At 45.1% G+C, this 16796-nt stretch overlaps 1 protein-coding gene across 3 annotated transcripts in view; it reads left to right on the forward strand.

Annotated features, from left to right (window-relative positions):
* The window catches only part of BAHCC1 (BAH domain and coiled-coil containing 1), a 320033-nt gene that overhangs the window by 182564 nt on the left and 120673 nt on the right, over positions 1-16796 (forward strand). For all 3 annotated transcript variants that reach the window (XM_033961808.1, XM_033961807.1, XM_033961806.1), the window contains exon 10: positions 15251-15611. In XM_033961808.1, coding sequence (XP_033817699.1) covers positions 15251-15611 — 361 coding nt within the window. The remainder of the gene's footprint in view (positions 1-15250; positions 15612-16796) is intronic.

Raw genomic sequence — 16796 nt, forward strand, 5'->3', positions numbered from 1 at the left:
AGCATCCACTATCTCCTCCTCTCCCTATTGGCTAAGACTCTTAACATTTGCATCTCCTCTTCCTATAGGCTAAGGCTCTTTACACCTGCATTGTGAAGTCATAAAGCTTTATGATTCTAGAACCACTGAAAACCAACAGACAACAGTGGAGGTTCGAGAACGATGGTGTGCAATTTTATCCAACAAATCATAGTCTTGTGCGGTGGCTCGACACGCACATGTTTCGGCCAATACGGCCTGCTTCAGGAGCCTTTTAGACTCACGATCACAATTTCTCATATAATTAAGGAACTGATGATTCAAAGTGATACAGGAAATAAAACGTAGAAGTACAGAAACACTGCACAGAACAAAAAAGAAACGCGGGCTATTAAGGGTAGGGAGGACACAGAGGTACTGGCATAGTAAAGAGGGTACGGGGGGGCTCCGTCCTCCACTCTACCCCCCTCCTTCCTTACCCCCCGCCGCACGCATGCAGCCCTTCTCTTCCCTCCCCTCGTACCTTTTTAATTTTTCCTGCACGAGCATCGGTGTCGCCTCTCTCTGACCTCACTTCCGAGTCCGTCACCTAGGAAGTGACGTCAGAGGGATAGCTGACCCGACGTGGGCAGCAAGTTTGTGCTGTTGCTCTCACTTGGCAAATTAAAAAGGTACGGGGAAAGGGAAGGGGGCGGGGCAACACTTTACCTTACTTCGCCACTGGTTAGAGGTACGGATTTACCTATGAGATGCTAATGAGAACGGATAGGGTAGCGCCCCCTAGTGGTCCCATCCCGCCCACTGCACCGCGGATGCAGTTTGGGTGCCTACTTCCCGTGTGAAGCACGCTCACTACAGCTTTACTTCCGATTTGCAGATACCTCCAGTCAAGGTACAAATGCATGGAAGTACATTCTTCATTTCATAATTCCTTAATTATGGTCATTTCATCAGTGTTCTGGGCAATCAACATTTCCTCCCTTTACATCTCCCCTAACTAGAGTGGGAGCCAGACCTGAAACTGTCTCAATATTCTGATTTGCAGAAGCTCCAGAGTGACAAATCTACATCTAGACAAGGACTTCCTTGTCCTCTTTATCAGAACAAAGTTCTCTGAGTTTGAAGCACATGAGCAGATACGCCAGGAAGTATGAAGAACCGTTAGGCTTAAACACACAGAGCCACATGGTGTGTTATAGGACTGGCAGGTTAAGGACAGGGCTCCAGCAGAGGGCGCTGATTGCTGGAAAGAGAAGGCTGGGTTTGGGACTGTGGAGACAGGAGGAAGGGGCTTGATGGTTTTTACTGATTTTGTTTTCTCTTGCATTAGGAACCTCATTAGTATAAAGGGGTAAAACCAAACAACTGAAACTGTAGTTTTAATACTGAGGCCCTTGTAAATAGCTTTGCTAATACTCGACAAATAATACAACCTAAGTGCCATGTTCTATGGCATTTAGTTCACACCTTTCAGATACAGGAGTTAGGGCTAGATTCACTAGGGACACCGATCGTGTCCCGACCACTTTGCGATCACTTAGCGACCCCAACCCGATTCACTAACCTTACTCTGGCCCGATCAGATCCACACAAGCAAATGAGGGGGAACGACATGCAAATATAGGCAGGCAGCGATTCACTAAAAAAAAAATGAAGCTGGCTGATCAAAAAATAAGCGACTGCTGAGGACAAGTCACTCAGGTCCTTTCCGACTGCCCTGCTCTCTGCCCCAACTCTCCTTTGTCACCCTACTCTCTGCCCCGACTCTCCTGCCCTTCCCTGCAATGCGAACCCGTGGTTTTAACCCGCTTTAAACCCGCAGGTTAAAACCACGGGCTCGCAAAGTAAAAAAGTTTTTTTTTAATATTCAAAAGCTCTGTAAGCATGCGCAGACCATGTACAGGCAAAGAAGATGGTCTGCACATGCGTCCGGATCATTGTTCAGCGATCTGTGCGGTCAGTTGGGGGCGTGATTCCGATCGCCCCCATTTGCATGCAATTGCGTCGTGAATTGGGCGGCCAGCAACCTCACAGATCGGATCGGTAACAGATTGGATCAGATCCGTGAGGTTAGTGAATCTAGCCCCTAGTAGAGAATGACATGGAGACAAAATTCATCACCGTTTCCGTCCCCGCGGATAACCGTGGGAAACCATCTTCATGTCATTCTTTAAGGAGAGAGGGAAGAATCAGAATATAATTGGGCACAACCACTGACCCTCAAGCTTTGCTTTGAAGAATGCTGGTGTAGAAGGACCGAGGTTGAAACAGACACTACAGAATGACAGTCTCTGGTATCAATAGCAGATATTGTGATGTCATAATGCCTCATTCCACCAGTGCCTAAGAGCCAATCACATCAGTGATGTCACAATGGCTTCATTATCCTTGGCTCACATAAGAATCAGAGTATGAATGGCCACAACCACTGACCCGCAAGCTTTGCTTTGAAGAATGCTGGTGTAGAAGGACTGAGGTTGAAATAGACACTAGAAAATGACATGGGATTATTTCCCGCGGTTATCCGCGGGGACGGGAACGGTGATGAATTTTGTCACCGTGTCATTCTCTAGCCCCTAGTTCCCTCTTTTCAGAGGCAGGGACAGTGGAACACCCTCAAACTCTACCTCAACTCCACCTGCAGCCTTGCATCCCCTTTTCTGCTCTTGACTCCACTCCCAGTGTTATCCTGACCCAGCATCTCCCCTAATCTTCCCTACCATCTCAAGCCACCCCCATTCCTCATGGTGTCCAGCACTTGTCTTCTTCATTCCTTCCCTCACTACCCATGGTCTCCAGCATCTCTCTCCTTCCCCCTCTCACCTCTTTGCATTTCTCTGCCTCCTTTCATCTCCCCCTCCCCCTTCTTCACAAGTTGCTTCTTCCCTTATCTCTCTCTCCCAGGATCAACGGCATTGTGCCTGGCCAGCAAAGGTCCTTGAGAAAATGGGCATGCAGAAGGCCTTCTGGCTCCTGCCCCCTCTGGATTTCCTGTTTCTGAGGAAGCAGAAGCTGAAAGGCCCCACAGTTGTTTATTTAAACTTTTATATGCTTAGGGTTACCAGATTTGTTCAAGAGAAAAAAGGAGGACCCTTGGCCAAGGGTCAAAAACAGAGAAAAAGTGAAGTTTTCAGTAAAATGTGGGGGGTTACAACCCCCTAACGCCCCCACAACGCGGCGCGATGTCTATTAAGTAAAGTGGGGGGGTTCCCCCCCCCACACACTCCCGTCGGAGCCCTAAAAACAGTCATTTTGAGCGGCGTGCGCCTCCACGCTGCGCTCAATTGTCTGGGCGCGCCTTTGTCCCGGCGCACTTTTGACCTGACACCTATTTTCTTCTGCAAAAACCTGGACACATGACCACGCCCTGTTCTGCCTTTAGCCACACCCTGTTCCGGCCCCCCCAGCCCCGCCCAGTTTTGCCTCCAGCCCTGCCCCATTCTGCCTCCAGCTCCGCCCCCCCCACAGCCTCCTCTCTTCCCCAACAAGCTTCAGCCACGTCTGGAGGGCCTGGAGCAAACGCGGTTGTGTGTGATGTCATCCGTGCATGCTCAGAGACCCTGCAGATACAGCGGAGCTCGTCGGGGCTTTCCAAAACCTGGAAAAACTGCCTAATTTTGGAAAGTCCCTCTGGGAACCCAGACAGTCCTCTAAAAAGAGGACGTCTGATAACCTTACTCTGACCAGGCCTCCATTCCGATTTGTTCTCGGGTGCATACAGAAATAAGAGTCCACCGCCATCGAACTGAAGTGTATTTATTGCCTTTAATTATTCCATTTCAGTTTCTTTTTCCATACGCTTTGGGTACACTTTACCTCATTTGTCTCGCTGCTTGCAAAAACAAGACACAAAGAGTGGGCACATGACCAAAGGAGGCACTTTATTTGAGCCTGCTGGAGATATTTATTCTCCAGTCCCACAGAATGATGAAGACAGCTGACAAACTAGTTATGCTGCCTGTTTCAAGAGATATGAGACACACCCCTGGCAAAATAAACCCCTAAAAGACCTTGATGAAGCGGCTGCTTGTGTGTGATACCCAGAGGCCGTTCCCAGAGCTGGCATTTTTAATTAACAGAACCAGTTGTGAAACAGATCTTCTGGAAAAAAAATCTTATGATGGAGCATTCTGTCATTAATTTATTTATTTAGTGAGATTTCTCACTCATCTTTCCAACAACTGCTCTAGACATGATAGAAGTATAAACACATAGTCAGTCCAGCAACACAAAAGCAAAACCTAGACTGGTTCATAAGTAGGGTTACCATATGGCTCCAGAAAAAGGAGAACGGATTGAAACATCCAGGTTTTCAGTCCCTGTAATATCTATGACTGTAATACTCTCTTAGTTTTTTTGCTTTTTAAATACTTATTTCTTTTGGTCTTTTTAAATACACAACTTCAAAACAGACTTAGCTTTTAATGCAGGGTTCAACGGGTTCTGACATGTTCTGCCCCCACCATGTCTGTTTTTACTTCAACTGTTCTTACAGGGACCAGTGCAATGATTGAGAATTGAGCCGTATCAGTAGTGGGCTAAAAATTTTGCTTACCCAGCGGTCTCATAAGCTAAAAACAGTTCTCTGAGCACTGAGAAGTGTTAGAAGTTGTGTGTTATAATCACTTGTGTTGAAAACCTGGATGTTTCAATCCGTTCTTCTTTTTCTGGAGCCATATGGTAGCCCTATTCATAAGACCTAAATGCGACACTTTCCATTCACAGTGCAGTAGAAGCCTAGGGGTTAGAGAAGAAGGCTGATGACCAGGGGAGCCTGGGTTCAAATCTCACTGTTGATCTTTGGGACCTTGGGCAAATTCATTCAATTTTCTGTACTGATCTCCCGGAGAGCTCAGAACGGTTTACATGAATTTATTCAGGTACTCAAGTGCTTTTCCCTGTCTGTCCCGGTGGGCTCATAATCTATCTCGGGGATAGGGAACTCCGGTCCTCGAGAGCCGTATTCCTGTCGGGTTTTCAGGATTTCCCCAATGAATATGCATTGAAGCAGTGCATGCAAATAGATCTCATGCATATTCATTGGGGAAATCCTGAAAACCCGACTGGAATACGGCTCTCGAGGACTGGAGTTCCCTACCTCTGCTTTAGAGGAACATTGCATACTATGTTGGCAGATGATTTAGGCCAGGGGTGGGCAACTCCGGTCCTCGAGGGCTGGAATCCAGTCGGGTTTTCAGGATTTCCCCAATGATTGTGCATGAGATCTATTTGCATGCACTGCTTTCAATGCATATTCATTGGGGAAATCCTGAAAACCCGACAGGAATACAGCTCTCGAGGACCAGAGTTCCCTACCCCTGATCTACCTGATGTACCTGGGGCAAAGGGGGGATTGGGTGACTTGCCCAGGGTTACAAGGAGCAGTGTTGATTTAAACCCACAACCTCAGGATACTGAGGCTGTAGCTTTAACCACTGTGCCACACTCTCCCCTCTCATTGCTTCAGGTGCATTAGGTTACAGAGCTGCCAAGTCACCCAGTTCCAGGAGGAAAGGTTTTGGCCAGTCCTGGTTTTAAACTTACATCACATTGCAATGTGGGATTTGTAGTCCCTGATTATGCCCATTGAAATTAGTACTACAGGTCCCATAATGCATCAGGATAAGGTTGGCAGAAATCCAGGACTGGCCTATAAGCTCCGTCCTGGAACTGAGTAACCTAGAAGCTCTGAGATTATAAGTCCGGCAAGGGCAGGGAATTCTCTAGTGAACCTGAGCTACTACTGAAAAGGGATGATTAAATCCATATAAATAAAACAAACTAACACATTCAAACTTGTAAAAATATCCCAGCGAACACAGTCGATGGTTGGCAGCAGATATGGTCAACAGCTACGGTTACCTTATGGTAGTGGTTCCCAACCCTGTCCTGGAGGAACACAAGGCCAATTGGGTTTTCAGGCTAGCCCTAATGAATATGCATGAAGCAAATTTGCATGTCTATCACTTCCATCATATGCAAATCTCTCTCATGCATATTCATTAGGGCTAGCCTGAAAACCCGATTGGCCTGGTGTTCCTCCAGGACAGGGTTGGGAATCACTGCCTTATGGCTCTAGAAAAAGGAGGACGGATTAAGACATCCGAGTTTTACTTTCATTGCTTTCAATGGACTTAAAACCCAGATGTCCCAATCTGCCCTCCTTACTTCCTTATGGCCCACTACACTTAAAGCGTTCACTTCCTATCTACTGTTAGGGTAAGGCAGGGGTAGGGAACTCTGGTCCTCGAGAGCCGTATTCCAGTCAGGTTTTCAGGAGTTCCCCAATGAATATGCATTGAAAGCAGTGCATGCAAATAGATCTCATGCATATTCATTGGGGAACTCCTGAAAACCCGACTGGATTCCAGGCCAGCCCTCGAGGACCGGAGTTGCCCACCCCTGATCTAAATCATCTGCCAACATAGTATGCAATGTTCCTCTACAGCAGGGGTAGGGAACTCCGGTCCTCGAGAGCCGTAGTCCAGTCGGGTTTTCAGGATTTTCCCAATGAATATGCATTGAAAGCAGTGCATGCAAATAGATCTCATGCATATTCATTGGGGAAATCCTGAAAACCCGACTGGAATACGGCTCTCGAGGTCCGGAGTTCCCTACCCCTGGGGTAAGGGTTACAAGATGATTATCGGAACCCTTTACATAAGTGGATATCTGGAAGGCCCTGATTTGCTCAGACTCCTCAGGCCCCGTCCCTTGGGAGGGGCTTGAGGCGCCAGGCCCCTCCCAAGGGATGGGGCCTGAGGAGTCTGAGCAAATCAGGGCCTTCAATGTATGTATACCTTTCGCATTTCACGGGCCGGCATTGTCCTGCGCACACTTGTCCATGCGTGCAATTGTCGTGTGCACATTTGTCGGTGTGCCCAAAAAACAGCATGGAAAATATTGACATTTCTTATGGTGTTCCAAAATAATGCACATCCCTAGTATAAAGCTGCTGTCTGCTGCTATACAGATAAGTGCTTTTGAATACTGGGCCAAGAGCTGCCTATGGAAACCATATTGTACACATAACCCCGCCCCGTTCTACCTCCAGCTTCGCCTTATTCCGTCCTAGCCCTGCCCAGTCTCATTGCCAGCCCCGCCCAGTTCTGCCTCTGTCCCCGCCAAGATCCACCCCCCAGTCCTGCCCCCAGCAAGCCTCCTCTCTTCTGCGACAAGCTCCGGTCGCCTCTGGAAGGCCTGGAGCATGCGCGGATGTGTATAACATCATCTGCGCCATAGTCAGAGGCCCTCCATATGTGGCCGGAGTTCGTCGGGGCTTTCCAAAATCCGGACAAATGCCGGGAGTCCTCTAAAAAGAGGACAAGTCCGGGTTTACCTGGCCGTCTGTTAACCCTACCCATTCCAGAAGGGAAACTTTTTGGCTGGTCCTGGTTTTGAACTTACTCACATCCTAAACATTAAAAGAGGGTTGTCAGAAATTCAGGACTGGCTTCAGAGTTGTCTTCTGGAACTGGTGTTGTCCAGCTCTCTATCTCTGGAATTATGTTGAAATCACCCTAGGGCAGGGGTGTCCAATGTCGGTCCTCGAGGGCCGCAGTCCAGTCGGGTTTTCAGGATTTCCCCAATGAATATACATGAGGTCTATTTGCATGCACTGCTTTCATTGTATGCTAATAGATCTCATGCATATTCATTGGGGAAATCCTGAAAACCCGACTGGATTGCGGCCCTCGAGGACCGACATTGGACACCCCTGCCCTAGGGTTTCCATATGGCTCCAGAAAAAAAAGGAGGAGAGATTGAGACATCCGGGTTTTACTTCTGTTGCTTTCAATGGAAGTAAAACCCAGATGCCTCAATCCATCCTCCTTTTTCTGGAGCTATATGGTAACCCTAACTGCTCTGTTATTGTATAAGGAAGGGCAGTATATGAAATAAAAGAAACCATAAACCCATTTGCCTTACACTTCTCCCTCCGTATTCGCGGTTTCGATTATTTACGGTTTTCAGCTTGCTGGCTCCTCCCCCCAAATGACATCAGCTTGCATAGAGAAATCGCCAATTCTAAGCGTTTACAGAGAAAACCGCTGATTCCCAGCACTTTCTTCACCGTGTTTCGCCTCTCCTTCAGAAACAGACCAGGTCTCCCACCGTGTTATTCGTGGTTTCACCATATTCACGATGGTTTTTAATAGAACACAGTGAATAACATATGAAAAAGTTATTTGCGGTTTTTCAGTATTTGCGGTTCGGTTAATCCCCTATCACAGCGAATACAGAGGGAGAAATGTCATTCATAGTAGTAGTGTGAAGAGTTTCAGTCTTTGGGAAGCAGAGCTGAGATTGTGATGTCACAATGCCTCATTCCACCAATAAGAGCCAACCTCATCCGTGATGTCACAATGGCTTGATTGTAGCAGTTTAACTGTTCCCTTAACTGTATTCACCACATCCTGCTTGTCTGTTTAGATTGTAAGCTCTTTGGAGCAGGGACTGTCTTCTTTGTGACTCTGTACAGCGCTGAATACGTCTGGTAGCACTATAGAAATACACTTCTCCCTCCGTATTCGCGGTTTCAGCATTCGCGGTTTCGATTATTTACGGTTTTCAGCTTGCTGGCTCCTCCCCCCAAATTACATCAGCTTGCGTAGAGAAATCGCTGATTCTAAGGATTTACAGAGAAAATCGCCAATTCCCAGCACTTTCTTCACCGTGTTTTGCCTCTCCTTCAGGAACAGGCCAGGTCTCCCACCTTGTTATTCGCGGTTTCACCATATTCATGATGGTTTTTAATAGAAAACAGCAAATAACATATAAAAAAGTTATTCGCGGTTTTTCAATATTTGCGCTTCTGTTAATCCCCTATCACAGCGAATACAGAGGGAGAAGTGTAATACAAATCTTTTAACACGCATCAGATTAACACATACTAAATTGATCTACCAGGGGCTCATCCTACGGCCCAGGGACTTTCATTAGCCACAGCGTACACACCTCATACAAGGAGCATCAGTCAGCTTCTTTCATTACTCATACTTTGAGAATGTCAGGCAGTTTATGATTAAAGAAAGAAAAAAAAAGAGAGAGTCAGTGAGTGGAGAAAAGAGTGTCGAATCCTTCCAGTGCGTCTGAGCCACGCTGCATTCAGAGGCTTGTGCTTCTCAGCTCCCTAAGTCTATGCCTGCACTGGATCTATCTCTTGGGCATTGCTAAGCCCCTCAGACTCTGCCACGAGCCCTTCCTTTCCGTCTGCATAATTAATGCTAGCCAGCAGTGAACCCCAGCGGCTGTGAAGGTTGGCTTGTGTAAGCAGATTTGCTGAGAAATATCTCGGATGCATGTTTACAGTTTGAAGAATGCACTGAAGCAGCGGCCTTAGGGTTCGTCTGTCCCAGACAAGCAGCTAATCCACCTGAAGTTTGCAGTGTAGCAGTTTCAGTGATCTCCTGGTGGAAGAGCCTGAAGGCTTTTATTAAGCAGGTTTGGAATCTTTAATTCTCTAGTTAATTAATAGTTCAGAGTCTCACAGAGAAAGAGGCTTTGGCCTGTGTCTTCATGTTTGTCAAGATATCACTTTTAAAGAAGGGTCTTTGGACGGAGGCCAGTGATAAGGGGGAGGGGGTGGTCCGCCCTGGGCGCCATGTGGGTGGGGGCATCGTCACCCCTCAGCCTCTTCCCATTCCTCCCCTCCACCTGCGCTATCAGGAGAAAAAACTAGGCCCTATAATACAACCATCTGTATCCCATGACCATTTTTGGGAAAATGTTAATCCAACAACACCCGCAAAGGTGAAACTGCCTCCAGAACTGGAATAAAAAATGTACTTTATTGCACGATATGTGAACAAGACGTATGGCCCGACACTGACAGTGTTTCGGCTCTTGCCTGCCTCAGGGGTCTTTGCTCTCTTTAAAATAATGCGTCCAAACGTAGTGAAACATCCGATGCGACGTGCGTTCTCCTCACTCCAGCGTTAAACTTCTCCAAAAATGGCGGATAACATCAGCTCTATATACTAATGACGCTGAGTGTGATTGATCATCTGATTGGACTAGTGACGAACTGCTAGCTTTAGTGGAGAGGTGAACACGAAAGCTAGCGGTTCGTATGTTGAATGACCATTTTTGGAGAAGTTTAACGCTGGAGTGAGGAGAACGCACGTCGCATCGGATTTTTCACTACGCTTGGACGCATTATTTTAAAGAGAGCAAAGACCCCTGAGGCAGGCAAGAGCCGAAACACTGTCAGCCAATTACAAAAATGTTGTGAAAAGGGCAGTTTTATTTGTAAATGCCTTTTTCTACTTACTGATCCTTTATGATTGCTGCTTGTTGAAGAATTTTCCTATGATTCTTTGTAGAAGCCTTTTTTGGCTCTCATTTTTATAATTGATTTTCTGAGGATTATTTGTTTATGTTTGTCTGATCTTATTTGTTTTACAGAATTATGTATGTAAAATTATGTAGACCGTTTAGGTTTAAACGGTATAGAAATTTTTAAAATAAATGGAATGTTACTTGCTACTCTTTGGGATTCTAGAATCTTGTGACTCTCTGGGATTCCGGAATCTTGCTATTTTATAGGATTCTGTATGGAATGTTGCTACTCTTTGGGATTCTAGAATCTTGTGACTCTCTGGGATTCCGGAATCTTGCTATTTTATAGGATTCTGTATGGAATGTTGCTACTCTTTGGGATTCTAGAATCTTGTGACTCTCTGGGATTCCGGAATCTTGCTATTCTTTGAGATTCTCTATGGAATGTTGCTACTCTTTGGGATTCTAGAATCTTGTTACTCTCTGGGATTCCAGAATCTTGCTATTCTTTGAGATTCTGTATGGAATGTTACTACTCTTTGGGATTCCAGAATCTTGTTACTCTCTGGGATTCCGGAATCTTGCTATTCCTTGAGATTCTGTATGGAATGTTGCTACTCTTTGGGATTTTAGAATCTTGTTACTCTCTGGGATTCCGGAATCTTGCTATTCTTTGAGATTCTCTATGGAATGTTGCTACTCTTTGGGTTTTGGCCAGGTACTAGTGACCTGGATTGGCCTGTGAGAACGGGCTACTGGGCTTGATGGATCATTGGTCTGACCCAGTAAGGCTGTTCTTATATAAATATTGTGCAATAAAGTATGTTTATGTTTATTTAAGATTTGCTCTACCGCTCCTGCATTATACCGACCTAAGCGGTTTACAATGTATCAAACTAAAATGAAATTAGGTACTTGAGAAAAACTGCCCTGTCTGTCCCGAAGGCTCGCAATCTGGCTAAAGTACTTGATTACATTACATTAGTGATTTCTATTCCGCCATTACCTTGCGGTTCAAGGCAGATTACATAGGAAGTTATCTGGACATTTCCAGAGGTATTACAGAGTAGAGCAGGTTGCTTCAGGGGATTGAGATGATTCTTGTGGTGATTAGTTTGTTTTCAAGGATTTCTTGAATAGCAGGGTTTTTATTTCTTTTCTGAAAGTTTTGTAGTCTGGGGTCTCGATTAGTAGATTGGAGAGTTGGTGGTGTAGTTTTGCTGCCTGTGTGGCTAGAAGGCCATCGTACAGTTTTTTCCGTTTGACATCTCTGATTGGAGGGTGCGTGAATGGTGTCTGGGTTCTCCTGTGTATGGTTGAGGTAGTTTGGATTAGACGGTTGTTCAAGTAGGCTGGGCTGTCACCATTTATGGATTTAAATAGTAGACAGTAGAATTTAAATAGTATTCTTGCTTGAATTGGGAGTCGAGGTATGCTGCGGTTGTGTTTCCTCAGTGAATAGATAATGTAATGTAATGTAATTTATTTCTTATATACCGCTACATCCGTTAGGTTCTAAGCGGTTTACAGAAAATATACATTAAGATTAGAAATAAGAAAGGTACTTGAAAAATTCCCTTACTGTCCCGAAGGCTCACAATCTAACTAAAGTACCTGGAGGGTAATAGAGAAGTGAAAAGTAGAGTTAGAGGAAAAATAAAAATAAAATAAACATTTTAACAAGACAGCATTGATCTAAATACTTTGGAAGGTAGAAGAGAGGAGAGAAAGGAATAGAAGCAGAAGGGGGAGCCATTGATAAGTCTAAAGGCTGTGTTTTGTACTGTTTGTAGTTGTTTTATCATGGTTGTGGGACAAGGGAGATAGAGGATGTTGCAGTAGTCTAGAAGACCTAGGACTAGGGACTGGACAATGAGCTGGAATTGTTTTCCCTCAAAGAATTTCCGAACTTTCCTTAGGTTTCTCATGACCATGAATGATTTCTGTATTGTTTTGTTGATTGGTGGTTGCATGGTACAGCATCTGTCTATCATCATTGCCAGAAGTTTTAGAGTGGGTTGAATGGGGTAAGTGATTGAGTTTATAACTAGGTTTGTTATGGTTGGGGTTTTATGATTTTCGAGGAGTATGAATTTTATTTTGTCTGGGTTCAGCTTCAGTTTGTGATCTTTCATTTCTGTTCCCACTGTTTCTAGTGTTCTGTGTAGTGTGTCTGTCATGGTGGGCATTGGTTGATCAAAAGGAAGGAGAATGGTGATGTCGTCTGCATAGCTATAGGAGGTTAAGCCTAATTTGTCTAGGCAGGTGCCAAGGGATGCAATGTAGAGACTGAAAAGTGTAGGGGATAGAGGGGATCCTTGGGGTATGCTGGACCATGGTTCTGATTTTTCTTTGTTTGGCTTTACTCTGTAAGTCCTGGATTGTAGGAATCCTTGAAACCATGTGTGTACCTTACCTGTAATTCCTGTTGTGTTGTGGGTTTGTAGTAGGATGTGCTGGTCCACCAAGTCAAATGCTGCAGAGAGGTCTAGTTGTATAATCAGCATTTTTCTGCCTGTGCTGAGGTGTTGTTTAGCTGGGTCCAGGAGGGATCCCAGTAGTGTCTCTGTGCTATAATTGGTTCTGAAACCAGTTTGTGTAGTGTGGAGTAAGTTGTGGTTTTCTAGGTAGTTGGTGAGAAGTTTGGCTACGAGGCCTTCCATTAGCTTGACATAAAGTGCTATTCTGGCTATGGTTGATCTGTTGCTCCTTTAGGGTCTTTTAGCATCGGGGTGACGATGATTTCGCTGAGGTCTTGTGGGAAAAGGCCGTCTGTGAGCATGGTTTGTATCCATTGTAAGAGGAGAGCACGGAATTTAGGACTGGAGGTTTTTAACAGGTATGGTGGGCAATGGTTGAGGTCGCAGGCTGCGTGGCTGTATTTTTTATAGAGTTTGTTACGGTCGGACCATTGTATAGTGGAAAAGTGTGGCCAGGTTCTGTCTGCTGCAGTTGAGGGCATTGTGATCGCTTCTAGGTGAGTTGGGGGTTCCAGTAAAAGTTGTCCTAGGAGTTATAATTTTGTTTTTAAAGTATCCGGTTAACATGGTGGCTGATGGGGGAGGGGTGTCGTTATTGGCCAAGATCACAAATCAAAGAAATAGAAACTAGAAATCATGAAATCATGAAAGAAGATTAAAAAAAAGTACATTTTTCATTCCAGTTCTGGAGGCAGTTTTTCGTTGCAATTTTGGACTCCCTTTCTCTGTCTTCTGTTTGGGACAATGTTAAAAAAAACATACATAGTTAAGCAATTTGGGGGGTTGGGTGTAACGCACGTTTCCACTGTCATTTTGTAATCTCTGTGACTTTACAGTTCTCTTTGTGTTAACCGCGTAGAACCGCGAGGTGTTTGCGGGACACAAATGGAGTGTAAATGTTATATAAGGACTACTAGCCAGTCTCCAGCCGGACATGGCCCAACACTGAATATCCAGGAATACAGAGACGCTGGTTGATCAGCCGGGTAATTCATGCTCCACACCCGCGGGCAACTCCTTGAAATGCATGCTCTGCAAGTTAACCCTTTCAGGACCATAAGGATCGTAGGCCAATTTTTGTGGTTTTGACGACATGTTTATGGTAAAAAGGGCTTGCAGATGCCAAAAAATTGATTTTTTTTGTGAAATATCATTATTTTTATTTTAAAAAATCACACTTCTGGCTTATGGACAGTGTGGCAAATGAATCTTCTCGTCAATCTGGCAACGACGCTAATGAATGAATGTCGGAACCAGTTTGTTTACATAAAGGCAGTATCATATGGAATCCGTACATATCAAATATGGAAACTAAGAACCATAAAAAAATTCTTTGACCCTTCATCATTCAGGTTGCTGGTACAGGCACTGATCCTATCCCTTCTTGACTACTGCAACATCATTTACCTAGGCATCCCACAAAAAACAATAAAAAAACTAAGATTAATACAAAACACCGCCGTTCGCCTAATTTTCGGACTTAGAAAAAACGACCACATCAGCCCCTACTACAAAAAACTACACTGGCTTCCAATAGAAGCGCGAATTCTATTCAAATTCGCTTGCACCTGTTTCAAACAAGCCTGGGGACTAGCACCTTCATACCTACAAACTCACTTCACCCTACACAACCCCACAAGAACGACCAGAAACAAAAACATCTTTGCATACCCAAAGATTACAGGCTGCAGATACAAATCCTTCTTGGACAGAACCTTTAAGTTCCAAGGGAACAGACAGCAAACCTGGCTGAAAAACCACATAAACGAACCAAATATGACTTATAATACTTTCCGCAAATCGATCAAAACCACCCTATTCGCTAAATTCATTGACTAAAACGGTCCCCTCCCCCACTAAGACTCCCCTCATGGATGTTCTAAATCTTTCAGACACTCATTACCCTTAGATCTCCAATTAATATGTAAGTTTACCATTTAGACTATTGTTCGGCATCTAGACTCTTTGTTCGGTACGGTATTTAAACTTATTGTATAGTATTGTATTTAGACTTACTGTATTGTATTATATGTGGAGTTATTGTATTGTATTAGCATTGTACTGTACTAAGACCTTTGTTATTCGCTGAATGTCCAGCCTTCTTACATTGTAAACCGCCTAGAAGTCGCCTGACTATGGCGGTATAGAAAAATAAAGTTATTATTATTATTATTATTATTAAATTTAGAACTGTAGACTATCCCAATCAAAATTTATAGGATTTTAAAGTTATGGGACAAATATGTCCCTTGGTCCTGAAAGGGTTAAATGGGTGCATGCAGAACTGCGCCAAGGCACCCTGCTAGCATTTCCATGGGTCTGTACGCAAATGTGCATTTGAACGCTAGAATTCTAGACATTTACCTGCCTTACAGAGGGGTGAACATGGGCGCCCAGATCCTAGAACTGCTCCTATGGTGATGTTCACGGCTGCCTGTGTGTAGTATGTGGTAGGTTTTTAGATCTTTGTATTCAAGTGGAACGCTGATGAGCTTTGTCCTTATCTGCAGCGGAAGCCGGAGGACCTTCACATGGACCTGGAAGACCCTATTCCTGAAAAGCCCCTCAAGTCCGCCCACAAAGCACTTGCCTTAAACTCTGCCAAGAGCCTGTCGTCGCCAATGCTGGCACCACCTGCCTCGTGCCCCACCAAGCTTTCACCTTGTTGCCACTCGCCCGCCCTGAGGAATCCGTCCAAATGCCCTACGGCTTCATGCACTTTACCCGTCTGTCCGGCTACCAGCTCCGCGGTGGTGCCCCGATCGCCAGCTGTCAGCCCTGCCCCCACCCAGAATCCCAAAGGGAAAGAAGTGGAAGAGAAAAGAGCGGAGGGTCAACCACCACAAGACTATCCCAAGTCACTTGAGCCAGGTATGAAACGGAATGCAGAGCTGAACTTGGCTGTGCCAGGCAGGGCCTGTGGGAGGTGGTACCTGACTCATTCATTTAAATTAATTGCATGAAGATAATGGATTGTTTTTAAAATTAAAAACATATTTGTGAGCTGCACTTCATTTATCACATTGGATGCCTGGGAGTCTTTCTTTTTTTTAATTTCGGGGCTGCCATTGCTTTCAACACCCAGGTTCCTTATGTGAGGGGAGAAATGTTTCACACTGCCATTTTTTAAAGAGACCTTTGATAAAACACAGAGGGGTTTCTTGCAAGGTATCAAAAGCTTTAGATGTAAGACCTTCAGTGCGGGGACCTGTGCTGTTTTGACAGGGGCTTTTTTAAAGACCAGAGTAGAGTAGAAGTCCGGGGGGGGGGGTGGTAGGGGGGTGTTCTATGCCACTTTTCCTGTCCTTGCATTCAGACTTTTTAAGGACAGTGCCTGTCCCCAAGAGGGTGAGGTCGGAGTCACAGCACAGGACAAACGCTCTTTCTCCTTCAGCAGCCCTGGGGTGGAAGGATACCCATTCGTCTGCCACCATTGTCAGGATAGTGGATGGATACTATTAATCATCACCCAGTGACAAGGTACTGGAGATTCTGCCGACTTAAGACACCTTCAGCTCACATACAAGGATTGAATGAGAACTTTTGTTTCTCCTTCCTGAGCCGATGTCAGCTGTGTAATCAAAGCAGAGCAAAGCAAGTGGAAGAACTCAAGTCAGGGTTCAGATATACAAATAATCCGTCCTCACGTTCTGCCATTTTTGCTTGTCTAGCCTTCTGTCTGTACCCAAATATTGGCCCATAAGACACCCCCCCCCCCAATTTTATTTGTACTGGTATACTGTGGAGCTCAAGGTGCTCCTGATCTCCTCTTCTAAGGTATCTTGGGCATTCTGTATTACTGTGGTTCCTAGCAGCTCTTCTGGAAGGGACTTGAGTTGTATGATGCAAACACTGAACTATCTCACGGGCCTTGCCAGCTCCATCTGGTACTTTACTGAAGCCTGCTAGAGATTGGAGTATTTCTTTATGTACCCAAGCATATTATTAAGAACGTAAGAATAGCCTTACTAGGTCAGAAAAGTGGTCCGTCAAGCCCAGTAGCCCTTTCTCACGAAGGCCAATCCAGGTCCCTAGTACTTGGCCAAAACCCAAAAA

This window comes from Geotrypetes seraphini, chromosome 10, assembly GCF_902459505.1.
Source record: "Geotrypetes seraphini chromosome 10, aGeoSer1.1, whole genome shotgun sequence".
Classification (NCBI taxonomy): Eukaryota; Metazoa; Chordata; class Amphibia; order Gymnophiona; family Dermophiidae; genus Geotrypetes; species Geotrypetes seraphini.